Here is a 27,002-nt window from a genome sequence, read left to right as displayed (position 1 = left end):
ACCAAAGTCTAGCAATAAACAAACCATAAACCCATTTTCTTCATTCAGTTTTTAAGGCCAATCCCGATTGATCTAAAAATGAACTTTTCTAGCTCTACTAACCATCCTCAAGAATGTTGAACTCAAATACTTGGGACCCAAGTGAATAGATAATACCGATCAGACCGAGCGGTAAAGCATGGCTAATATATATGCACCTAATGAATATGACGAATTATGGATTATTTATAATCTTATTTGAAGATTCATAGCAATGAAGAAAAAAAAATCTTACTTTTCCTTCACCCCATGATCCAATCTGGATGTGTTTGAGGTAGTGTCTCAATACTGTTTCTTCCACCCAAGAAGGCTTCAGCTTTAAATTCAGGAAAGGTCTACTCTCTTTTTTTTTTTTTTAACTTTGTCCAAACTCCTTTAAGAGAACACCTTAAAGTGCCAGCACTTCCTGAGTCAAGAGAGTTGAGTGACAGAGAAAGAACCTTGTGGTGTCCTTTGATAGCTCTTTGTCATTTTGTGGACTTCTGCTTGGCTTCTCTCTCTCAGCTCAACCAATATTGTCCATTCAAAGTGTCAGCCAAATCTTTCTCAGAGCCCCTTTTTATTTGGAGAGGTCCAGGATCAAAGTAGGACCTTTTGCATATAAAGTCCAGAAGCTCATAATACACTCATTAGCCGCCACCCCCAGGGGCAATAGCTGAGCTGGACTTTATGACCATCTGATGTGCTAATCTGGATGATTTTTTTCTTTTTTTGCACTGATCCCAAGTGTGTTGACTTCTTTCTGCTGATGCCAATTAGCCAGGCCCTGCTAATCCATACCAACTGTGTGAAATCAAATTCTCACTGGGTTACCCGTTGACCTGCTGCCAAATTGTATGCAACTCTCTAGCACGAGACAGTTTTCCCTAAAGTATCTGATCGCTGTTTCCAACACTGCCCAGGACTGAATCTGGGCCTTTGTCATGCAAAGTCTTTAGACCTTTTCCCTAAAGAGAAAGCGATAGTCTCCTCCCTTTAGATTACTGAATAATAGCCTCCGGTTGTCCTGAATAAAGTAATGGTTTAAAACAGAAGATAGACATCTCCGTTGACCGAATTGGACTTTCCGGTTCATGAAGACCAATATGGTTTGGAGAAGCAAAACCTTCTCGGGATTTAAGAGGTTTTCCATCCCTATCTGGTGGTTAAAAAGGTAAAGGTTCCCCTTGCACATATGTGTTAATCGTTCCTGACTCTAGGGGGCGGTGCTCATCTCTGTTTCAAAGCCGAAGAGCCAGCGCTGTCCAAAGACGTCTCCGTGGTCATGTGGCCAGCAGGACTCAACGCCAAAGGCGCACGGAACGCTGTTACTTTCCCACCAAAGGAAAGTAACAGCGATCTGGAACGAGCTCCCCCCGGAGATACGGAGGATCCCGGATCTTCGCACCTTCCGTCGCGCGCTTAAAATGTTTTTATTTCATCAAGCTGGCCTGGCCTAAATCTTCTCCTTTTTTAAATTGAAATTTTAAACACAAATTTTAATCTGTTTAATTATGGGGTATTTTAAAATTCAGCCTAAATTATTTAATTTGTTTTAATCTATTTTAAATTTTGTATCTCTGTGTTTTATCCTCTGGCTGTTCACCGCCCTGAGTCCTTCGGGAGAAGGGCGGTATAGAAATTTAATATATATATATATAAAAAGTGGTGCCTATTTTTCTACTTGCATTTTTTATGTGCTTTCGAACGGCTAGGTTGGCAGAAGCTGGGACAAGTCATGGGAGCTCACCCCATTTACACGGTATTAGGGATTCGAACTGCTGAACTGTCGACCTTTCAATCAGCAAGCTCAGTGTCTTAGCCACTGAACCACCACGTCCCTTTATCTGGTGGCGCTGGGGATTAAATTTAGGAGGTCTCCATGCAAAGCTACAGTTGCATTCTAATTGTGTTTGGTTGTCTTGGGTTTTTCCACTTTTATTCGTGGTTGCCAAGACAGAGATGGGCTCTCAAAGCTGTTCCCTAAGTCTATATGCCCCTTTTCATTCCTCTTTTCTTCTTTCCAGGTTGTGCCTTTCTTACATACTGTGCCCGGGACTCAGCCCTTAAAGCTCAGAGTGCCCTTCACGAACAGAAGACACTGCCTGGGGTAAGTGATGGTTCCTTCTCTGATCGGGGCCCATCTTCTGGGGAAGAGCTTTCTGTAGACATTTGCAAAGACGTTTGGGTTCCAAATAGCAGATCTGATCTAGATAGCAGTTCTAGACCCCTCTTCTCCCAGTTGGCGTCCTCCAAGTTCCTTGGGATTCTCGACTGGTTGCCTTGCATCCTTGAACTCAACCAATGTTTACTTTACACCCCCAATGTTTTCATCTAAGTCAGTTATTGTCCGTATACAAACTCTTTCTGTAAACTTTGCACAAATCTTGCAACAAGGGGGAAAAAAAGGATGGCGGGGGGGAAGGCAGGAGAAAAACTTACAGGGTACTTACAGGACCATCTCCTACTGGCCTCCCACCGCCCAGTGCGCTCACATAGGACTGCCCTCCTCCGGATGCCATCAGCCAGACAATGTCGGCTGGCGGCCCCCAGAATGAGGGCGTTCTCTGTGGCCGCACCGACCCTCTGGAATGGGTTACCCACCGGGCTCCGGATGGCCCCTGACCTCCGCACTTTCCGCGCCGAGCTGAAGACCTGGCTTTTTCAGCAAATTCCCTGATCTGCCGCGAGGTTTTTTTTAATTGTCTGGGGTTTTTAATTGACTAATTTTAGCACTTGGATTGTTGTGTTGTTTTTATTTTGTGAGCCGCCCCGAGTCCTAAGGGAGAAGGGCGGCATATAAATTTGAAATATAAATAAATAAATAAATAAATAAATAAAAACAACGAATATCTTGCGGCTGTTTTGAGAAATAACTGTGTCTTTCCATTGAGCTGTGTTTGCACGAACATGATTACTGAATGAATCCATTTGAAGGGGTTTGAGTCTGAACAATTCCTGGACACTGAAACTAAACAGGTGGACCAGTTTAATCCTTCCTAAAAAAAACCCACAAAAAACCTAACCAAGCTTAGCGTGTGGTGGGAATAAAGCCACTGAGTCTTTCGCTGGACCTGGTTAATCATGCCGTGCAAAACCAGCCCTTGTTATTTCATTTATATTCCTACCCCTCCTCGGGGTTTTGGCACCTTGTGGCTACCAGGTGGCATTTGCGAGAAAGTTGGACGGTGCGCAACCTTTTGTGTTGTGATTCTGGAGCAATGATAAGACGGTGGCTCTTTCTCGGTGATCCAGGTTTGTTTTGCTTGTAATATTTTTATGTTTCAAAGGTTACATTTGCGCTCGTTGTTTGGGGTGGAACGAAAACACTGTGGAGCATAGCCAAGCTTTCCTACGTAGGTCTGTCTTTTAATTGTCCCTGCTTTGTTTGCCTAAAGCCAAATAGCTCCCAGCAAAGGGCGGGGAAGAGTGGAGGGGGGGAGAATGAAAAGAAATTATCTGGAGTTGACAGCTCTCCTTCATAGCTCTCCCCCACTTACGACGGTTCATATAACTATCGTTCAAAGTTAGGACGGTGCTGGGGAAAAAAAATGACTTATGATTGATCCTTCTGGTTAATGATTGGCTCAACGTATAAAAAAGAGCACCGCTTAGGGAGGGTCGAAAGCCCTACTAAGCAGGTATATACAAAAGTATGAAGGCTATTGCTTAACGCATTGTAAGCCGCCCTGAGTCTCCGGAGAAAGGGCGGCATATAAATCAAACCAATAAATAAATAAATAAATAAATAAATGTCCTGGCAGTCACGTGATCAAAACCAGGTGTTTGACCAACAAACAAATATTGATGACAATTGCAGCATCCTCAAAGTCATACCATCACCGAACGTTTTTCGACTTTCCCAGCCAGGTTCCGACAAGCTGAGTCAATGGGGGGAACCCGGATTTGCTTAATGACTCTGCTTAAAGACTGCGTCGAAAAGGTTGTAAAAATTAGATGCGGTCCCGGGATGTCTCATTCAATGACCAGTTTGGTTAGCTGCAGAGGGTTTTAGTTCCGATCGTAGTCATAAGTCAAGGAGCATCTGCGGCTGAGGAAAACGATGAGGTCCGCTCTTGATTTTCAGAAACGGTTCCATCAGCTCGTGAAAGGAGACGCAGGTTTGATGACATGGGAATGCTTGGATCCATTTTCCGAACGAATCGGAGGCTGTTTCGATTCAGATTGACGCAGCCACCTGAGAAGCACCCAACCTGCTTCTGAACGGCATCAGATCAATTTGAAAACGGGTTCAGTACCGAGGGGGTTGAATCTTTGCATAAACCCGGAAGGTCGCATCTAATAGATTGTCTAATAAATTGGAGACTGCATGGATGATCAGCCAGGTTTTTGGGGTCTGTTGGAAGCATTTAAAGACGAGTTGTGTCTAAGGGCAGAGTTTCCGGCACGCGTCTAAAATATTACGTTCTCTTATTGTTTAAACTGTTCAAGCATCTATTGACCAGTTCAAGACAACTAAAATGACTATGAGGGTGGGAGCATTTCGGCAGCTGTCTTTCTATCTCTTATTTCATTTCTTTCCTGGCAGCTGGTTAAGGCTAGCAGTAAAAGTGAAGGACCAGTAATCCCTTCTTTGATGACTACATATATATATATATATATATATATATATATATATATATATGTATGTATGTATGTATGTATGTATGTATGTATGTATGTATGTATGTATTTACTGCTTATATATATTAAGTGTTTTTCTATCAAGACACCTGGTCTACCCCAGCATGTGGGAAGGGAGCATACTGCATCCCTTTCACCTTTCAGCTCCAATCCAGGAACCCTCAAGCAGTCGCATTCATGACAAACCATTTTATACCAAATTTATGTTTTGCTGATAAAGAAATAAAGGAAGATTAGTATAGATCTATTTCAAGCTTTTTAGCTTTCATCAGCTAGTCATACCCTTACTCGGATTCAAACTCGCTTGCTTCACTCATGCGCACGTGCCCTCTTTTGCGCAAGCGCAGAAGCTTCTGCGCATGTGCAGAAGCGTTTTGATGATGTCGGGGTCGATGGGCGGAGCCTCTCGCTGGTTTTACTACTGGTTCTATTTAACCGGTGCGAACCGGGGGGCAACGCACCATTGCACCTATCCCAAATTTGTGGCGGTATAAATGAAATCTCAGGGACCATCATACATTTATGATAGGTCGATATATACATTAATTTATTAAAATGAATACATGAATCCACACACACACATATGTTATCCACACACACACACACATTTATTTTGCTTATTTATCAGATTTCTACACCACCCATCTCCCTTAAATAGCTCTGAATGGTTTACAAACCAGATAATAATAATAATAAAATATCAAAACAGGACTAAAATCACAGTTAATAACAAAACTTTAAACAAGATTAAAATGTACAAGTTAAAAGAAAAAATGAAAATTAATAATGTACATGTACACAGATGCATTATATTATATACACATTGTTTGCTTCGTGTGTATGATGGATATGTTCATGGAAACATATGTATCATACACACATATATTATATGAAACAGATGTGTGTGTATGATGCATCTGTATACATGTACATTTTTAATTTTGATTTTAACCTTTACTTATATGTGTGTGTGTTTACTTATATTATATGTATGTGTGTGTTTGTATGTATGTATGTGCACATTCACACACAGAGACATATAGCATTATAAACTATGCTCACACAAGCTCACACACAGGTGCCTCATGCACACATAAAACAAGATAGAATAGAATTTTTTATTTTATTTTATTTAAACAGTCCATCTTTCTCCTCTGGAAGCTTTTATTAGAATAGAATAGAATAGAATAGAATAGAATAGAATAGAATAGAATAGAATAGAATAGAATAGAATAGAATAGAATAGAATAGAATTCTTTATTGGCCAAGTGTGATTGGACACACAAGGAATTTGTCTTTGGTGCAGACGCTCTCAGGGTACATAAAAAGACAAGATACATTCGTCAAGAATCATACGGTACAACACTTAATGATAGTCATAGGGTACAAATAAGCAATCAGGAAACAATATCAATATAAATCCTAAGGATACAAACAACAAAATTACAGTCATACAGTCATAAGTGGGAGGAGATGGGTGGTGGGAACGATGAGAAGATTAATAGTAGTGCAGACTGAGTAACTAGTTTGACAGTGTTGAGGGAATTATTTGTTTAGTAGAGTGATGACGTTCGGGAAAAAAACTGTCTTTGTGTCTAGTTGTTCTGGTGTGCAGTGCTCCATAGCGTTGTTTTGAGGGTAGGAGTTGAAACAGTTGATGTCCAGGATGCGAGGGGTCTGTAGATATTTTCACAGCCCTCTTTTTGACTCGTGTAGTATACAGGTCCTCCATGGAAGGCAGGTTGGTAGCCATGTTTTTTTCTGCAGTTCTAATGATCCTCTGAAGTCGGTGTCTGTCTTGTTGGGTTGCAGAGCCAAACCAGACAGTTATAGATTAAGATTTACAAGCTAAAAGTAAAAAATCGCAATTAAAAATACACACCTATACATATGCATCACAGATAGACACCCCAATAGATTTGTTTCAAATTTGTATTAGTTTATCAAAATATATAAAAAAACAAAGGTAAATAAAAATGATTGGGAACCCAGGGGAAGGGAAAAGGATAGGGAAAAGAAAATGTAAGGTAAAAGAGGAAAAATGGGGGGGGGGAGGAGAGGCATTGACTTCCAACTCTCTTTAGCACAGTAGAAGACAACAACGTTAGAGCCTCAACTTTTTATTTTTACCCCTTCATCCATAATAGCCATTTCTGATCTATCTAATTATCGAAACCAAAAATCAAAGTTTCAGAGGTTGGTTTTTTTTTTTCCCCATCACAAGCACACCATAGACAATTGTTTGGTAACATTTGCTTCACAAGCTCCTTCCTGGACTGCCTTCCTTAATTCAGTGGGACCCCATTTCCCCGGGGGTGTGTGTGTGTTGAATTCCCCCCTATTTCGAAGGCTCCGTCCCAGTGCTTCTCAGCCAGCCGGTTTCCGCTGAACTCCTCCGAGCTGATTCACACTGACTTCTTGCATCACAAACCTCACAAAAGAGACTAGAATTCAACCTCCCCCGGAGAAGATTGCCTTGGAAGGTATAGATTATGTAACCCGAATCGCTTCCAAATCCGACAGATGAGTTTCCCTCGGCCTGGAATATGGATGTCGTCGTTCTACCTAGATTTATTTTTAATTGGACTTCCTTACTATAATTGGGATCTGGAGTTGGTAAACAAGCGTGTTCGCCTAGATTTTAACCAGCCTGCTGTTGTTTGGATGGTTACTTGGGAGATTGCCAATTATGCGCCATCTCCATACAATCCCACTTAGCAACATAAATTTCACTTAGCAACATAAATGTTGGGCTCAGTTGTGGTCGTAACTCAAGGACCACTTGAGGGAGAAATAGGCCTGAATATCCTTCCTGGATCTCTACAGGTAGAAAAGTAGGATATCCAGAAGGATTGTCGGGGGATTCTAGCCTCTGGAAAACAAATTTAGACGTCCTTATTTTTTTCCTTTAATTTTTAAAAAGTAATTCCTTTATACACATATCGCACCTGATGCAATATTTCATCTCTATTTGGTGATGGTACATATTTGTCTACCTTAATTATTGCAATGGCCTTTGGCTTCTTAAAAACCAAAGTGCAAAACTCACCTAATCAATGCTATGTTCATCTAAATTTCTTCATTTTAATTATTCAGAAGATCTGAGTAAATCAGTCAGGGACATCGAAACAAAAAAAATTAAATAAAATGTCTATCTTTAATTTACTTTTTGTTATTTCTAATGAACATAGCAGGGAATTCAGCATACACACACACACTTTTCTCTGTTAAGGCACACCAGAGATGCAACATGAGGGTGAAAATTTCACAAGGAAAAGCCTTTTTCACCAGGAAAATTACTTTGCAAGGATGAGTGGCCCGAGATTTCCAAAGTGGAGGCGGGGCGCGTGATGGTGTCAAACAGAGTTTTGAAAACAGATTTCGGAGTTGCCAACATCTTTGAAACATCTTATATGATAAGAGGGGAGGGGGAAATTATGATATACCTGGGAAATAAACATTTGAAATGTATTCCAAGCCATTATTGATATTCATCGATGAGGAGACGCCCGGGATGGGCTTTTTGCATTAAAAAAATAAATAAAATAAAAATGATTTTATGACTAATGGTTTTGATGAGTAGAAAGAACAGTTTAAAGAAAGAAGGGAAATACAATACAATCTTAGAGAGAGAACTTTGATAGGATTGTATTCATAATTGGCAAGAAGACAATAGCGAGATTGAAAGATGAGAGAGAGAGAGAGAGAGAGAGAGAAATGATAGATAGTGAGAGAGAGACAGAGAGACAGAGATAGATAGATAGATAGATAGATAGAGACAGAGATAGATAGATAGTAGATAGATAGATAGATAGACAGATAGATATAAAATATTTTCTGTCCTTTTTCTTTTTTCTATCACCTTTTCTATTTGTCTCTTTCTTTTTTCTTTTTCACGGATCTTGATACTAGAGGGATCATGTAGGCCTCAGCAATTACTAGATGTAGTAGATGACCTTCTCTGTCTCCTTCTTCCAAATTCCCCCCAACGGGACAACTAAAGACGTTTCCCTTTGTCTTAAACCCTGCACCAGCACATTGGGAGCCGGTTTTGGTGTCGCGGTTAAAGAATCAGAAGCAGGGAGATGCCGAGTTCGAATCCTGGCTTAGGGCCCCTCTCTTCCGGCCCCAGGAAGGACGGAGGCAACGCCAAAGTGCTTCTGAAAAAGGTTGTCGAGAAAACCCCACGAGCTCGTTTCTGTAGTCATGGCATTCATCGGAAAGGATTAAAACCACGGCCAGTATTTCTTCCTCTGCTACTCCAATTACATCATCTGTTGAGTTAGATTTATTAGCTTTTTAACCTGGCGGTATGGTAACTGGCGATTAGCAGTCAAGGGTGTTTCCAGGCAGATATGCGTTCGCATAAAAGAGCCCACCGTGTATTAGAAAGGTTTTACGAGAGGCAGACCACTTCCCCGCGATTAAAGATGCATTCAATTTTATCAAATCAAGAGAAGGGCTGCTGATCAACTTTGCTGGACTTTTACACTTCAGCCTCACTGGCAGGATGCATCAAAGAGAGAAGCAACCTAGAGCTAAGGAAGAATTTCCTGACGGTGAGGACAATTAACCAGTGGAACAGCTTGCCACCAGACGTTGTGGGTGCTTCAACACTGGAGGTTTTTAAGAAGAGACTGGACAGCTATTTGTCTGAAATGGGAGAGGGTTTCCTGCCTAAGCAGGGGGTTGGACTAGAAGACCTCCAAAGTCCCTTCCAACTCTGTTATTCTGTTATCTGAATCCTCAGAAGGTTAAAAAAAAATGAGGTAGATTTTATAAAATGAAACAGCTTCCCTAGAGATATCAGAATTTGATCATGGAGGCTTGGAACGGGAACTTTAAGTCCATGTGATTATTATTTATTATTGAAAACAATTGCTTTCCTTCCTTTTTCCTTCCCTCCCAAAGCTCCATCTACAGGTAGACCTTGCCTTACAAGCACAACTGAGCCCCAGATTTCTGTTGCTAAGCGAGACATTGGTTTAAGTGTGTTTTGCCTCACTTTACGACCTTTCTTGCCACAGTTGTTAAAGTGAATCACCGCAGTGGCTAAGTTAGTGACACGGTTGTTAAGCGAATCTGGCTTCTTCATAGACTTTGCTGGTCAGAAGGTCACAAAAGGGAGGTCACAGGACCCTGGGACATTGCAACGGACGTAAACATGAGTCAGTGGCCTGACCCCGTGACTACAGGGATGGTACCACAGTTGTAAGGGTGAAAAACGGTCATTTTTCCAGTGCTTTGGTAACTTTGAACAGTCCCTTCTTGTAAGTTGAGGATGACCCGTATAAGAGTCACTTAAATGAGCCTAATATGGCTTCCAAAGCTGACACCTTGACTGATTGTAGAAGACCATCTGAGCAAAATGTTAGGGTCTTCCATTGATCCCAAAGCCATACACTGCGTATTCTGATCAGCCATGGTGCAGGGATAACAATTCCCTGAAATCTCTTTAGTGGCTGACTGTAAAAAGCTGAGTTTTCTTGAATGCCAAAGCCTAGTTTTTTCTCCATCTGAACTTTCTGAAGACAAAGGAAGAGGTCACCCACCCAAACCATCAATTCTGATCTTGGGAGATCAGAATTTTTCAAAGCCCGGAGTTCAAAACTTGAGAACGGACGCTCTAATAATTGGCACAAGTCTTCGAAGAGCCGCGTTCAAAGTCTTTTGGCCACCCGTGTTTTAATTACTTACATTTCTGCGGCTTTGGACTACAGGGATTAAAACAATGACACGATAATATTAGTGGGTGGATGAGAATTGTTGACTCTGCTTTAACTACACCGAGGGCCTTTTTAAAACGGGGGGGGGGGGGAAGGCTCCTTAAGCCTACCAGAAGCTTAAGAGAACGATCTGACTTGTCCTTTTGCCCCTAAATTTTGAGAAATGATATTGCCACTCTTTGGTCCTTCGCGGCTGAATTTTAGGGAGCATGAACCCGAGAATGGTAGGCAGCCAAAATAGAAAAGATCAGAGATAAGTGAAATGCCAGTTTTTCAAAGCTCAAAAATGAGGAGGAGAGGGAAAATGGGAAGCTGAATGTTGTTTTTTTTCCCAGCACTTCCTCGGATCTCTCTGTCTTTTTCTTAACACTTCACCTCAACTAAAATAAATGGGTTTTTTTTCTTCCTTCCTTCCTTCCTTCCTTCCTTCCTTCCTTCCTTCCTTCCTTCCTTCCTTCCTTCCCTTCCTTCTCTTCCTTTCTCCCTCCCTCCCATCCTCTCCTTCCTTCCTTCCTTTCCTTTCCTTCCTTCCCTTCTTTTCTTCCCTTCCTTCCTCCCTCCCTCTCCTTCCTTCCTCCCTTCCTTCTCTTCCTTTCTGCTTCCCACCCTCTCCTTCCTTCCTTCCTTCCTTCCTTCCCTTCCTTCCACTCCTTCGCTTCCTTTCTCCCTCCCTCCCTCTCCTTCCTTCCTTCTTTCCTTCCCTTCCTTCTCTTCCTTTCTCCATCCCTCCCTCTCCTTCCTTCCTTCCTTCCCTTCTTTTCTTCCCTTCCTTCCTCCCTCCTTCTCCTTCCTTCCTCCCTCCCTCTCCTTCCTTCTTCCTTCCCTTCCTTCCCTTTCTTTCTTTCTTTCTTTCTTTCTTTCTTTCTTTCTTTCTTTCTTTCTTTCTTTCTTTCTTTAAAAGACACTGGATTGCCAGGTCTTGCTCTCCCTCTATAAGCACGGTGGATGGAGGGTGGGAGTCAGAAGGCTAGATGGAGATGAACAAATTATTCTCAGGAAACCTCAATTCGACACTGCTAGCCACATACAGTCATTCGTTTATAACAACAGTTTGAAATTATGACACTGGGGGAAAAAAAGTGACTTACGACCTCTTCTTGCACTTACAATTGTTACAGCATTCCCACAATGGCTTGATCAAAATTTGGATGCTTGGCAACGGGCATGAATTTGCAATGGTTGCAACATCCTGGGATCATGGGATCCCTGCCAGCTTTCAATAAGCAAAGTCAATGGGGGAAGCCAGATTGACTTAATAATAGAATAAAAGAGTTGGAAGGAATCACAGAGGTCTTCTAGTCCACTCCTCTGCTTAGGCAGCAAACCCTACACCACTTCAAATGGTTATCCTATCTCTTTTTAAAAACTTCCAGTGTTGGAGAATTCACAACTTCTGGAGGCAAGTTGTTCCACTGATTAATTGTTCTCACTGCCAGGAAATTCCTCCTTAGTTCTAGGTTGCTTCTCTCCTTGATTAGTTTCCACCCGTTGCTTCTTTTCCTGCCTTCAGGTGCTTTGGAGAATAGCTTGACTCCCTCTTCTTTGGGGCAACCCCTGAGATATTGGAAGACTGCTATCATGTCTCCCCTAGTCCTTCTTTTCATCAAACTAGACATACCCAATTCCAGCAACCGTTCTTCATATGTTTTAGCCTCCAGTCCCCTAAGAGAAGGAGAAAGGAGGAGGAGGAGAAAGAAGAGAAGGAGAAAGAGGAGAAGGAGGGAGAGAAAGTGGAGGAAAAGGAGGAAGAAGAGGAGGAGGAGAAGGAGAAAGAGGAGGGGGAGGAAGGAGGAGAAAGAGGAGGAGGAAGGTTTCCACCCGTTGCTTCTTGTCCTGCCTTCAGGTGCTTTGGAGAATAGCTTGATTCCCTCTTCTTTGTGGCAACCCCTGAGATACTGGAACGCTACTATCATGTCTCCCCTGGTCCTTCTTTTCATCAAACTAGACATACCCAGTTCCGGCAAGCATTCTTCATATGTTTTAATCCCTTAATTACCGAGTGATTCATTTAGCAACCATGGCAAGAAAGGTCATAAAATCAGGCATGATTCTCTTAACAGCTGCTTTGCTTAACAATGGAAATGCTGTTCCCCCTTGTGGTCGTAAGTCAAGGACCCCCTATTTTTAGGCCGATGCTCTTCGTTTCAATCCATGAGCATCTCTAGTTCGTCGGCGCTCTAAGAGTCCGCTGTTAGTCAGGGTCGATAAAACTGGGCTGAGGGAAAAACAGATTGATCTCACATAAGACAGATTTCTTTGATTCCTACGGTTTCAGGTTTTAAGTCCCGCTTATACCATAATCCCCAGGAGGGGAAAGGAAGACGGGGCCCCTGCTTAAAGCAATTTTCGTTGGTTAATAGTGTCAGGTTTGGTCAATTAGTCAATTAAATATGTACATAAATAAAAATTATGCATATGAAGCGACAGGAAAATTCATCGCACTTCCTAATTTCCCCGTACTTTTCTCTCTCTCTCTCTCTCTCTTTTTTTTTCAAAAAAAAAACCATGATTGTATTTGTGAAATCAACCCAATCTTGCTTAAGGTATGTTTGCTTCTCTTACTATCGTCTTCGGCTGCCGAGGTAGCTTCTCTAATTGATGTTTCTGTTTGATGTTTTATTGTTTTAATGCTTTTAATACCGGGAGTCCCCAGATAGGAAAAAATAGGGTAAAAATAATAAATTCAGCCAAGTTGTGTTGTGTACCGTTTTTCAGACTTATTGGCAGATGGTTTATTAGTGTTCTTAAAAGCAACAAAGCAATGATTGGGAAATACACTTGAATTTGCCCAGTGTGCTCTGATGGTTCACTGGAGTCTCATAGAAAGCTGGATGAGCAATTATCAGAAATGTTTGATCTACAAGATAAGAAGATTGGGGAGAAGAATAAGGGTTGAGGCTGGGAGGCTGCACAATTCAGAAGGCGGACCTTCAGCAGGCCAGGCGTGGCTGAACTACAACTCCCAGCATTCCTCACCAGTGAGAGGCTTGATTTCCTTCCTTCCTTCCTTCCTTCCTTCCTTCCTTCCTTCCTTCCTTCCTTCCTTCCTTCCTTCCTTCTTCCTTCCTTCCTTTCTGTTTTTCATTCTCTCTTTTCGTATTTCATTCAGTATCTTTCTCTTTCCTTCCTGTTTCCTATCTTTTCTTTTTCTTTCTTGCCTTCTTTTCTTTCTTTCTTTCTTTCTTTCTTTCTTTCTTTCTTTCTTTCTTTCTTTCTTGTCTTTCTTTCTTTCTTGTCTTTCTATCTTGTCTTTCATGATGTTTCCCTTATCTCTTATCAAATTGCCATCCTTACAACGGTCCTGTAAATTGATTCAGTCAGTATTATTCTTCTTTCTTTCCTTCTTCCTTCCTTTCTTCCTTCCTTCTTCCTTTCTTTTTTCTTCTTTCTTTCTTTCTTTCTTTCTTTCTTGTCTTTCTTGTCTTTCTCTCTTTTCTTTCATAATGCTTCTCATCTCTTATCAAATTGCCTTTTTTACAATGGTTCTGTAAATTGATTCAGTCAGTATTATTATTCTTTCTTTCTTTCTTTCTTTCTTTCTTTCTTTCTTTCTTTCTTTCTTTCTTTCTTTCTTTCTTGTCTTTCATGATGCTTCCCATCTCTTATCAAATTGCCTTTCTTACAATGGTCCTGTAAATTGATTCAGTCAGTATTCTTCTTTCTTTCTTTCTTTCTTTCTTTCTTTCTTTCTTTCTTTCCTTCCTTCCTTCCTTCCTTCCTTCCTTCCTTCCTTCATTCATTCCTTATTTCTCTCTCTCTCTCTCTCTCTCTCTCTCTCTCTCTCTCTCTCTCTTTTTATTTATAATATAAAATAAACTACAAAAAAATACAAAAACAAATAGAAGGAAAAATAGGGGAGGGAAAGGAGAAGGGAAGAGTGCAGGAAAGAAGGAAAAAAGAAAGAAAAGGCATTGACTTCCAACTCCCTTCAGAGCAGTAGAATAAGATAGTAACATCCAACGTTCTACTTTTAGATAGCCGTATAAACTCGCCCTTCCTAGTTCTGATCTGAAGAAGCTTCTCGGATGAGAAGCGAAACGTCTTAAAAGAAAAACCAGAAAGTCCAGTTGCCTCTTGAAGAAACAAGCACCTTTGGGTTGTCCCAGCACCGTTGTAACTTCGAATAGTCAATGCGTGAACTGTTGTAAGTGGAGGACTCCTGGATTTCGTGAGCCAATGCATGGACAATATTCATTCAATCCCCTGTGGCCTTGGAGGAGGACAAACGCTGCAGCTCCACTCCAACCAGTGATGAATTCAGCCTTGTATCCACCTTCCCTTCTTCCCCTAGTTCAGTGTTTCTCAACCTTGGAAGCTTGAAGATGGGTGGACTTCAACTCCCACAATCCCCCAGCCAGCACTGCTGGCTGGGGGATTCTGGGAGTTGAAGTCCACCCATCTTCAAGCTACCAAGGTTGAGAAACACTGCCCTAGCTGGCCTTTGGTGCCTCTGCCCTTGGACTGGCTTTTCCGCAGGAGGGCTCCCATCTTGCCTTCAAAGAGGTGACATGGAAAGCTATTGACCTGCTGTTCTAATTGCCTGACATTCTGTTTAGTAAACCCTAATTACTGGAGCCAGGAGTTAAATGCAAGGCTGTTAAACGAGGATTGACAGCTGTGGCCGTAGATCTAATTACAAGCATCTCTAATGCTTTGCTGCTTCGGTTACTGTGGAAACACGGAAGCTCATGGCATGCGACGTGCGGGGGCAGCCCTCGGCATCAGGCATGCCTACTCCACACCCCGGAGATGAGGGGGGGGGGAGACTTGTGGGTTAGGGCTTCTCAAGAAAGCACACCCAAGCCAGAAACTTGGAAGTCTACTCCTGCCAAGGCCTACAAGTGACCCAGTGCTCCAAGTGGAAGATGGAGGCCAGGATGGCCCTGCGGGTGTCTAAACCGCAGGCTAGATTTGGCCTGCGATGTGGTCAGATCCAGCCCGTGGGGCCATCCTGGTCTACCCAACATGAAGAGGAAAGATTGGGCCAGCTTGGCGTTGGCCCAGTCTACCCAATGCGAAGAGGAAATATGCCAGCAGTTTGGGGAGTGTCATCAAGCTGGCCAAACCCACCCAGTTGGCCACACCCACCCAGTTGGCCACACCCACCCAGTTGGCCACACCCCACCCAGTTGGCCACACCTCACCCGTTTGACCATGCCCACGCAGCCCCCCGAGGTCAGCCACAGCCCTGATGCGGCCTTCAATGAAATTGAGCAGAGCCCATGGCACCAGAGTGGTGAGAACGCAGTTTTGCAGGCTAATTCTACCCACAGCCAAGAGTTCGATCCTGACCAGTTCAAGACTGACTTAGCCTTTCATCCTTCTGAGGATGAAAATGAGGAGCCAGATGGTTGTGGGGCAACATGCTGACTCTGTAAACCTCTCGGAGAGAACCGTGAAGCCCGATGAAGCGGTACATAAGTCTAAGTGGTATTGCTAGACAACCGTGGTTAAATTTGGTTACCTTCACCTGGTTGAGATGTTTTCTTTGATCTGATTTTCTCTAGGGTTTTTTTTTTTCTCCCCCTGGGGCCTATTGTAGATCCAACCCTTGGACTGCTGGGTGCAACTGCTGATCTGAGAGAGCGTGGTGGCGGGAGAACAGGCAGCTTTTACAAATACTTCTTTGCAATAGGCTGACAGATGGCTGCTTTATGGAATGAGGGAACGATCCATAAATTACAGATGAAACATTTCTCTGTCCCTACAAGCCCAGCTCCAAGCAGAGAGCATCAGCAGCTGCACTCGGACCCATGCTGGGAATTGTTCTCTCTGCGGCATTTCAGATTCTTCTTCACTTAGATTCTCAAAGGAATAGGCTAGATTGGATTTGAAGGGTGGCTGGCTGGCTGGCTGGCTGGCTGGATATTGGACTATGGTGTAGTAGACATCATGCCCCACCTATCATCAGAAGCTCCTGCAATTTTCATCTCTTTGTCACCTCAAAGTAGCAGAAAACTCCAGTCCATAATGAGTTGTGAGATGTAGAGAATCCAGAGGGAAGTTTGCTCTTAGGAATGGGGCTGGGTGGAAGGGTTGGTGGGTGGATGGATGGATGGATGGATGGATGGATGGATGGATATTGGACTATGGTATCATAGATGTCATGCCCCACCTATCATCAGAAGCTCCTGCAATTTTCATCTCTTTGTCACCTCAAAGTAGCAGGAAACTCCAGTCCATAATGAGTTGTGAGATGTAGAGAATCCAGAGGGAGGTTTGCTCTTAGGAATGGGGCTGGGTGGAAGGGTTGGCGGGTGGATGGATGGATGGATGGATGGATGGATGGATGGATAGATTGATGGATGGATGGATGGATGGATGGATGGATGGATGGATGGATGGATGGATATTGGACTATGGTGTAGTAGACGTCATGCCCCACCTATCATCAGAAGCTCCTGCAATTTTCATCTCTTTGTCACCTCAAAGTAGCAGAAAACTCCAGTCCATAATGAGTTGTGAGATGTAGAGAATCCAGAGGGAAGTTTGCTCTTAGGAATGGGGCTGGGTGGAAGGGTTGGTGGGTGGATGGATGGATGGATGGATGGATGGATGGATGGATATTGGACTATGGTATCATAGATGTCATGCCCCACCTATCATCAGAAGCTCCTGCAATTTTCATCTCTTTGTCACCTCAAAGTAGCAGGAAACTCCAGTCCATAATGAGTTGTGAGATGTAGAGAATCCAGAGGGAAGTTTGCTCTTAGGAATGGGGCTGGGTGGAAGGGTTGGCGGGTGGATGGATGGATGGATGGATGGATGGATGGATGGATGGATGGATAGATTGATGGATGGATGGATGGATGGATGGATGGATGGATGGATGGATGGATATTGGACTATGGTGTAGTAGACGTCATGCCCCACCTATCATCAGAAGCTCCTGCAATTTTCATCTCTTTGTCACCTCAAAGTAGCAGGAAACTCCAGTCCATAACATAATTTGGAACGCTGACAAATGAGTTGTGAGATGTAGAGAATCCAGAGGGAGGTTTGCTCTTAGGAATGGGGCTGGGTGGAAGGGTTGGTGGGTGGGTGGGTGGATGGATGGATGGATGGATTGATTGATGGCTGACTGGCTGGCTGAATGGATAGATAGATGGATGCATGGATGCATGGATGGATTCATGGATGTGTGTATGTTGGACAATGGTATAGTAGATGTCATGCATGCCCCACCTATCACCGGAGGCTCCTGCATTTTGGATGGTCTGTGTCCATCCAAAATGATCTTGGACATGGTCTGAGCAACCAGAAAATGGATTTGGTTTAAGAGCCTGTTCACATATTATTTCCTGCCCTGTCCCAGCTTCAGTTTCAAAAGAAACAGACTGGAGTAGAGATGCTGGTTGGTTTAAATCAGTATTTTTCAAACTTGATGATGTGCGGACTTCAATCTCTAGAAATCCCCAGCCATCATGCTGGTTGGGGAATTGTGGGAGGTGAAGTCCACACACCTTCAGGCTATATGGTATGGTTTAACACTAATTAAACCATACCAGGTAAAAGCAGCATCATAGCTATCTAGGAATCAGGGGTCTGCAACCTTAAACACTCAAAGAGCCATTTGGACCCATTTCTCACAGAAAAGAAAACACCGGGAGCCACAAAAACTGGGTGGGCGTGGCCAACTCGAGGTCACTCACTTCCGCCAGTCACATGACTCCCTAGCCACGCCTACCCAGCTGGTCATTAGGGCTGGTGATTAGAGAATTGGTTGTTAAAAAACACAGGGAACCACAAAACCCTTTTTTTTTAGGGACAGGGCCAGCCAGTGGTGGGATCACCCAATAGGGAGCCACAGCAGAGGGCCCAAAGAGCCACATGCAGCTCCGGAGCCACAGGTTGCTGAAACCCAATCTAGGTGAACCCAAGTGAATCAGGACCTTGGACAGTTCTCTAATGGAAATCTATTCTTCAGAGCAATGTTTCTCAGTCTTGGTAACTTTAAGATATGTGGACTTCAACTCCCAGAGTTCCCCAGCCAGCCATGGAATTCTGGGAATTGAAGTCCTGACATCTTAAAGTTTTTCAGGTTGACAAACAGTGCCTTAGAGAGTTGCTATTAATAAGTTCCGGAGGGCTTCTGAATGTTGAATTTTTTGGCTTTACTACGTAGTTCAAGGAGTCTGTCTGAAACCATAAAGACCCCTATCCTTGTAAGGTAGCCCCTGGCTTCTTCAGTGGGGAGGAGAGTTGGGCCTCCCCCCCCATCTCATTTATTCTTCATGGTTGGAGGGGCTGAACACCCTACACGATGCCAGCTAGAAGGGGGTGGGGGAAAGGTCGCGTCCTATGTTGCCAATGTGGATTGTATTATATATGAAGCAAAAACCGAAAATCCTTGAGTTGCAACTGAATACATTGCAGCTACACTGAATAATGCTCCTGGTTAGCCTAGTTCTGTTTTTAAATAAATCTGTAGCTAACACTTCCCAGATGGCCTTAAATGATGCATTATGCTCCAGCTGAGTTCCAGATGAAGAACTGGTTGGCCTCTGTTTTCAATCTAATTTCTAGCCTCCGATCTTTGAGATCACAGTGAGAGTCAGAAGCAACCTCACTTTGTTAAACTGTTTTTTTGTATAGTGGGGGGTGGGGGGAGGGAAGGGCAGCAGTTGGCCGATAAGTTGAATAATACTGTTTTTGTCTCCGCCTAATGACAGCCATGGTAGAAACCCTTCAAGAGTTCATGACGCTTCCCATCACTTATCAAATTGCCTTTCTTACAATGGTCCTGTAAATTGATCCAGTCAGCATTATTATAGGCTGCCTTCCTTCCTTCCTTCCTTCCTTCCTTCCTTCCTTCCTTCCTTCCTTCCTTCCTTCCTTCCTTCCTTCCTTCCTCTTTCTTTCTTTCTTTCCTTCTTTCTTTCTTTCTTTCTTTCTTTCTTTCTTTCGTCTATCTTTCTGTGTCTGTCTATCTTTCTGTCTTTCTGTCTTTCCTTCCTGTTTTCTTTTTTCCTTCCTTCCTGTCTTCCTTTCTTTTCTTTCTTCTTTCTTTTCTTTCTTGTCTTCTTTCTTTCTTGTCTTTCTTTCTTGTCTTTCATAATGCTTTCCATCTCTTATCAAACTGCCATCCTTACAGTGGTCCTGTAAATCGATTCAGTCAGTATTATTATAGCCTTTCTTTCTTTCTTTCTTTCTTTCTTTCTTTCTTTCTTTCTTTCTTTCTTTCTTTCTTTTTTCTTCCTTCCTTCCTTCCTCTTTCTTTCCTCTTTCTTTCTTCCATCCTTCCTCTTTCTTTCTTTCTTTTCTTCCTTCCTTCCTCTTTCTTTCCTCTTTCTTTCTTCCATCCTTCCTCTTTCTTTCTTTCTTTTCTTCCTTCCTCTTTTTCTTTCTTTCTTTCTTTCTCTCCTTCCTTCCTTCCTTCCTTCCTTCCTTCCTTCCTTCCTTCCTTCCTTCTTATAAAGGACAGAAGGGCAATCAAAATGACTTTTGAGACCAGATCCTACTCAGGCTTTTTCTCATTCGTAGCTCTTTCTCATAAGCACCGCGTGTTCCCAGTTCATAGAGCTGCCAAGATTTATTTCTCTTGATAGTAGAAAACATACTTTATAATAGGTTTTCAAAACTAGCTTCAGGAATTCTAGGCAGCTGCCAATATCACTTATGTCTATCGTGACGCTGGATCGTTATCTCCTAGGCCTAGCAGGAGAAGAGACTTAAATGTGAGAAACGTAGGAAACCGGCTTTTATTGTCCATCCAGCACAATATTCTCCACGCTGATTGACAAGAGGTGAGCCAGGACATTCAAAATAAACTTTCCCTCTTCCCCAGCTCTATCTGGAGATTTGCAAAGACTGGGTTGACAAAATTGGGGTCTTAAGCCAAAAGCACAGAGTGTGTGTGTGTGTTTCTCTGCCTTTTCCTCGAATGTCATTGTCATTTAAAGCTGCCTTTTATTCAGACGATGCATCCCCATCCGCCGGTCTTCCTTGCTATTGTCTGTTCCGAATGAGAGAAGTTTGCAAGAGTTTCAGGCAGAAATATTTCCCCGGCTAGTGCAGGGCACGACAGGGTTAAACCTGGGCTTGTGTAAACACTGTAATTTGGAACAGGGGTAGAAAAAGATTGCACAGATGAAAAGCAGGAAAGATGCACAAAAAAGGGCACAACGCAACTATGCACACCAGGGGTGGGTTCTAAATTATTTGACTACTGGTTCTGTGGGCGTGGCTTATTTTGTGGGTGTGGCTTGATGGTCATGTGACAATTCTTTAGGATTTAGCAGAGGTACTGGTCCACCAGGCTTTTAACTGCTTGCAGAGCTGTACTGGTCTACCCATTTGTTTTTGGAGGCACCGGTCTACCACCAAACTGCCTTTTACCACTGATCAGCTGTAGGGCGGCCCTTTGAAGCCCTGCAGCAAGAGTTTAAACAGTTTTTTTTCCTTCTAGCCGATCAGCTGGGACTCGGGAGGCAGCAATAGATTGAGGGTGGGGCCAAATAAAAGGTAAGAATAACGCGGGGGCGGGGAGCAGAACCGGTTTGGTGACGTCATATCGTCACCGCTACCGGCTCGGCCGAACCGGGAGGAACCCACCACTGATGCACACCTGTAAGAAGTCACAAGAAAGAGGGCATGGAAGTGGGGTTTCTTTGCAGAGAAGGATCGCACATAATCCTCGACTTTGAGCAACCATTCATTGCATTGTCAACTCAGCTTTGCCCAAACTTGCGTCTTTAATCCCGGTGCCCACAAAACCTTTTGGGACTACAACATACAATTCCCAGATGGCCACACGCATGAGGTCCCGGGAAGGCCAACTCTTCCCCAGCCCTCGCGTCACCGATCTCCTTTTCCTCACGTGTTGTTTGGCGTTCTGTGGTCTTCCGCCTCCCCCAGCTTAACAAAGTGAAAATAAATATTTAATTATTCTCCTAAATAAAAAATCGATAGTACTGCTGGTTGGCTAAGTAAATCATGGGACCCATAAATTTTCCCCTCCATGCTGCATGCAGTTTCCTCCATTAATAGCTATTTTAAAGGATGCTGCATAGAAGCAATAATTAAAAATAGGGAAGGAGAAGCCCACGAAGCATCTGAGAAGCCGAACTGCCTTTGCCCGTGAAGTCCTAACGTTTCATTGCTGCCATCCCTAACTAAAAGGTTGAAGGAAGGGATGATTGATTTTTTTACCTGAGAAGTTCAAGATCTGCTGTCCATCCGAGGAGATACAACCTCAGTAGACCAGAAGGTCAACATCTCAAAAGTTGAGGGTGGCCAACTTAGTCTCTTGATCTTCTGGAGACCTCAGGAGACCATCCCATCACCAGAAGGACATGGTCGTATTCTATTTGATCTGATTTTTTTTAGCTGGAGTTGGGAAGTGTGGTCAACCATGGTCAACCCTCTTCACGGAAGAAAGGCTAGACCTCAAAGGTCGCACAGTAGCTCCAGATGTGTTCTTGTTTCTCCTAGAAGTCTTTCTGCTTGTGCCAAATAGCTGATCAAGGGATGCTTGGCCTCAAGTGGCACATTTTCCAGAATAAAGTCACTTTTTTTGTGAATGAATAGGCGTCTCACCTGTTCAGAAGGTATGATTTTCCTCACCCTAGAATATCAAGTTGGTGATGTCATCTGAAAATAGTGGTGGGAAGGCTTTCCTCCTGTGAAATCTAAGGCATCCGTTGGTGACTATGTGTGTATGTCAGAAAGTCGCAACAGAAGCCAGTCGGGGATGCGTTCTGTCTTCCTCTTGTAGTAGTAGAAATCTCATGTTGTTTATTTTCCACTCAAGTTAAACTAGAAGCCCCCCTAAATTGTCCTGCTCCTGCTCGTAAATAATATGAAACATTATCTACAGGTAGCCCTTGAACTTACAACCACAACTGAGGCCAAACTTTCTGTGTGAACTTCGCCCCATCCTACGACCTTCCTTGCCGCCGTTGTGATTGTGTGAATCACTGCAGTTGTTCAGCTAACGACACCCGTTGATTTTGCTTGTCAAAAGGTCGCAAAAGGGGAATCGTGTGACCCTGGGATACAGCAACCGTCATAAAGAGGAGTCAGTGGTCAAGGGTCTGAATTTTGATCCCCCCCGGCCATGAGGGATGCAGCAAAGGTCATAACTCACCTTTTTTTCAGCGCCGTTGTAACTTTGAACAGACACTAAATGAAGTGTTGTAAGTGGAGAAATACCCGTATTTTGTTTTGGTGAGGATGGCTTATCGGGGGTAGTTTCTAAACGAAACCCCACCCACCCCAGAAGCATAAATTCATTGCTTTTGTGAATCTGATTTCTCTCTACCTCAGTTTCAGCCAGGACTTCATTCACGCTTTTTGTAAATACCTTCACGGTGGTTAAGCCTCAATACTTCAGATCTCAACATCTGAGCTGGAATACCGCCAGGGAAAGAAGCTAGCATGGAAAACGAGGAATGCAAACCTACTACGAAATAAGGACCATCCAGTATTTCATCACTGGGTGAAATGCAGGTTCCTGAGGGGGGGGGGGCTGGAGAAAGAAAGGAAGGAAGGAAGGAAGGAAGGAAGGAAGGAAGGAAGGAAGGAAGGAAGGAAGAAAAAAGGCAGACAGGAAGGAAAGAAGGAAGGAAGGAAGGAAAAGAAAGAAAGAAAGGAAGGAGGGAAGGAAGGAAGGAAGGAAGGAAGGAAGGAAGGAAGGAAGGAAGGAAGGAAGGAAAAAGGCAGACACGAAGGAAAGAAGGAAGGAAGGAAGGAAAAGAAAGAAAGGAAGGAAGGAAGGAAAAGAAGAAAGAAAGAAAGAAAGAAAGAAAGAAAGAAAGAAAGAAAGAGGAAGGAAGGAAGAGAAAAAGAAAGAAAGGAAAGAAGGAAGGAAAAGAAAGAAAGAAAGAAAGGAAAGAAGGAAGGAAGGAAAAGAAAAAGAAAGAAAGAAACAAGAGAAAGAAAGAAAGAAAGAAGGAAGGAAGAAAGAAGGAAGGAAAAGAAAGAAAGAAAGAGGAAAGCAGGAAGGGAGGAAGGAAGGAGGAAGGGAGGAAGGATAGAAGGAAGGAAAAGAAAAAGAAGGAAGGAAGGAAGGAAAAGAAAAAGAAAGAAGGGAGGGAGGAAGGAAGGAAAAGAAAGAAAGAAAGAGGAAGGGGGTAGGGAGGAAGGGAGGAAGGAGGAAGGAAGGGAGGAAGGATGGTAGGCAGGAAGGAAGGAAGGGAAAGAAAGAAAGAAAGAAAGAGAGAAAGAAACTAGAAAAAAAATTAAGTGCCTGCTGATTGTCTCCATACTGAGGGTCTCTGTGCCTGTTCCGATTTCTGAAATTGCCACTCCTTATTCACTCATGGAGATATTGGGTGATGTCATTTCCAACCAATCATACTCGAGTCTTTCCCATGTTGTCATCCTCTTTTGTTGGATTTGATTTTGGGGAAAGAAAGAAAGAGAGAGAAAAAGAGGGGAAAGGGAAGGGAACTTTCAAATGCCGTTGGAAGACGTCGAGGCTTCTCGCGAAGAACACCCTTCTTCCCCTTGCGAAGGGGGTTTCTGCTCTTGTAATTAATTGCTTCCTGTTCACTCCTGCAACTATGGCAACTTGAATGGCCTCATCATTAGCCTGTTCCTTTCTGTTTGCAGTCGGGCAATTTATCTGGAGGATGTCAAGTCATTGGCGAAACCCAAAAAAATAAAAATAAAAATTTGCCAGGTCCCTACAGGCTACAGCAGAGAACTGATTGAAAGAGCTAACTCAGGTAGGTTGTAGTTACGTAACTCAAGGTAGTAACTAAACCGTAGCAGCAGGGCACTATTTTCACAGGAATTTGCTCTATGGACTCAAGTCAACCACACGAGGCTAACAAAACGAAGGTGAATCTTGACAAAATAGATTCCTCTAGTCCAAGGAATTAGAGTAAAACCAATTCTGAATAAGACTCTACTCCTTTGGACAATGTAAGTCTGCCTCTTGGGAGTTTCTCTATATCTAATTTTCCAGGTTTCCTACTTGTAGCTTTTTTTCGGAGAGGCTTAGCGTGGGGAGTTCATCAGTTGTATCTTTTTAGGAGAAAGACTGCCCCAATCTATATTCCGATAATGTCTAGGTTAGATTACTTGAATGTGTTGCACAGAAGTTGCCCTTGAAGGTTGTCTGGGAAATTCATCTAGAGATGAATCAATGTCTCCCATTCTGCGTGCTTGAATAGATGAAGTTCCAGACCATTGCAGAATTAATTACTTTGGCTGTCCATTCACTTCCGACAACCTGGTTTTGGGCGCTGAGGATAGTTAATTTTTACACACTGCTTGGCTCTCGAATTCAACCACAGGTAGTCACACTTTAACATTCTTTCAAATTTGGCTGGTCATTGATCAAATAAATGTGATTGGTTGATTGATTGATTGATTGATTGATATACTCATTTGTCTCCTTTTCCTTTTCTCTTTTTTTCCTTTTCTTTTTTCTCAGTCTCTCTGTTCCTGCTCATTTGGCCATCAAAACATCAAGGAAGTTTTCCTCTGATGTGTTAAATTTATATATATATTTTTGGTGACTAAAAAATAAAGGGAGACTAGTATATTTCAAGCTATTTAGCTCTCATCAGCTAGCCATACCCTTCTGGGATTTGAACCTGGGCTACTTGAATACTGACTAGATGGCTCAGTGGATAAGACACTCAGCTTGTCAATCAGAAAGGTCGGCAGTTTGGCGGTTCAAATCTCTAGTACAGATCTCCTGCGTGAGAAGGGGGGTTGGACTAGATGACCTCCAAGGTACCTTCCAACCCTGTTACTGAATCCCAGAAAGCTGATGAGAGCTAAATAGCTTGAAATAGATCGATACCAGTCTCCCTTTATTTCTTTTTTTTTTCAGTTTTTAATTGATTTTGCAACAACAACACAACATACAGAACCCAAACACATAATATGTGTTTCTTTTTACATATCAGTTTCGTTCCTCTTACTTTCTACTTTATACATTCCCCATTTTTCCCATCCTTTATTATCATTCTCTTAATCGTCCCTTTATATCTAATTTTATTCATTTACAATATTTTACACATTTCTCACACTCTCCTCTCCATCATTTATTCGCATTTACTTTCCCTAATCTCGAGCCAATCATACCACTTATTCCATACATGATAGAATTCTGTATCTTCCTTTTCTTTTATTTCTTTCGTTAATTCGTCCATCTCAGTCTCCCTTTATTTCTTTGTCGGTAAATATAAATTCAACACACAAAGAATAGTTTGTCGTGAAAGGGACTGCCTGCGAAGGCTCCTAGATTGGGGCCGAAAGGCGAAAGCGGAAGCTGGTATGCGCCGTCCCATATTTGGGTAAATCAGGTTGCCCTAATAGACCGATTTCATGGGAAAAACACTTTTCCTCTGATGGAAAACCCGATCCTTCTTCTTACTATCAGACTGACACAGCAAAGGTACATTTGCTTAAGAAGCCGCAGGCCTTGCCAATCTTTCAAAATCACGGTTGATCACAGGCTCTTGATGGAGCAATGGCCCTCCTGTTGAAAATTATCTCAACCTGAACTGTTTGTGGGGAGCTCTCCAAGGTCCTTCTATTCTCGTTCATAATTCTTTCTCTGCCCGTTTCCGATCTCTGGTGCCTTCCTTTCCATGGCAGGCTAGTAGACACTATATTGATGATTGTCATCTGTCTGTTTATTGAATTTACCCAGCTTTTCTTCCTTCGTAGAAACGAGGGCAGCATACACCTGCTCAGGACTTTACTTTTTTCCCCAGGCTTAGCTTCAAGAAGGTTGCTGGCCCTTTCCTCGAGGTGGTAGCCTACACCCAGCTGGGCAAAGGCTAGGCGTTGAAAGGAAACACACCAATGCTTTTAAAAATAATTCTTTGGGGCGAACAAAGCAACTCTGCTGAAAAGAAGAATGGAATGGAATGGAATGGAATGGAATGGAATGGAATGGAATGGAATAGAATAGAATAGAATAGAATAGAATAGAATAGAATAGAATAGAATAGAATAGAATAGAATAGAATAGAATAGAATAGAATAGAATAGAATAGAATAATGGAGTGGAGTGGAGTGGAGTGGAGTGGAGTGGAGTGGAGTGGAGTGGAGTGGAGTAGAGTAGAGTAGAGTAGAGTAGAGTAGAGTAGAGTAGAGTAGAGTAGAGTAGAGCAGAGCAGAGCAGAGTAAAGTAGAATAGAATAGAGTAGAGTAGAATAGAATAGAATAGAATAGAATAGAATAGAATAGAATAGAATAGAATAGAATAACAGAATTGGCAGGGACCTTGGAGGTCGTCTAGTCCAACCCCCAGTTTAGGCAGGAAACCCTACACCATTTCAGACAAATGGTTATCCAACATCTTCTTGAAAACTTCCAGTGTTGGAGCATTTACAACTTCAGGAGGCAAGTTGTTCCTCTGATTAATTGTTCTAACTGTGAGGAAATTTCTCCTTAGTTCTAAGTTGCTTCTCTCTTTGGTTAGTTTCCACCCATTGCTTCTTGTCCTGCCCTTGGGTGCTTTGGAGAATAGCTTGTTTCCCTCTTCTTTGTGGCAGCCCCTGAGATATTGGAAGACTGCTATCCTGTCCCCACAGTCCTTTTTTTCTCCAGACTAGACCTACCCAGTTCCAGCAACTGTTCTTTATATGTTTTAATATCACGTTCCATTGTGTCCCAGAAGCTGCATGGGCAACTCAATTGATAGCT

At 42.8% G+C, this 27,002-nt stretch overlaps 1 protein-coding gene across 6 annotated transcripts in view; it reads left to right on the top strand.

The window, feature by feature from the left end:
* Window positions 1–27,002, top strand: part of CELF6 (CUGBP Elav-like family member 6) — a 148,465-nt gene that overhangs the window by 6,792 nt on the left and 114,671 nt on the right. For all 6 annotated transcript variants that reach the window (XR_015729797.1, XM_034432582.3, XM_087878161.1 and 3 more), the window contains exon 2: window positions 2,046–2,128. Coding sequence is in view for 5 of the 6 variants with exons in the window: in XM_034432582.3 (XP_034288473.2) it covers window positions 2,046–2,128 (83 nt within the window). In the remaining variant the exon portion in view is untranslated. The remainder of the gene's footprint in view (window positions 1–2,045; window positions 2,129–27,002) is intronic.

The sequence above is a fragment of the Pantherophis guttatus genome, chromosome 13 (genome assembly GCF_059756535.1).
Source record: "Pantherophis guttatus breed Tessera chromosome 13, ASM5975653v1, whole genome shotgun sequence".
Lineage (NCBI taxonomy): Eukaryota > Metazoa > Chordata > Lepidosauria > Squamata > Colubridae > Pantherophis > Pantherophis guttatus.
Note: the sequence above shows the minus strand (reverse complement) of the source record. Positions and strands in the feature narration are given on the sequence as shown.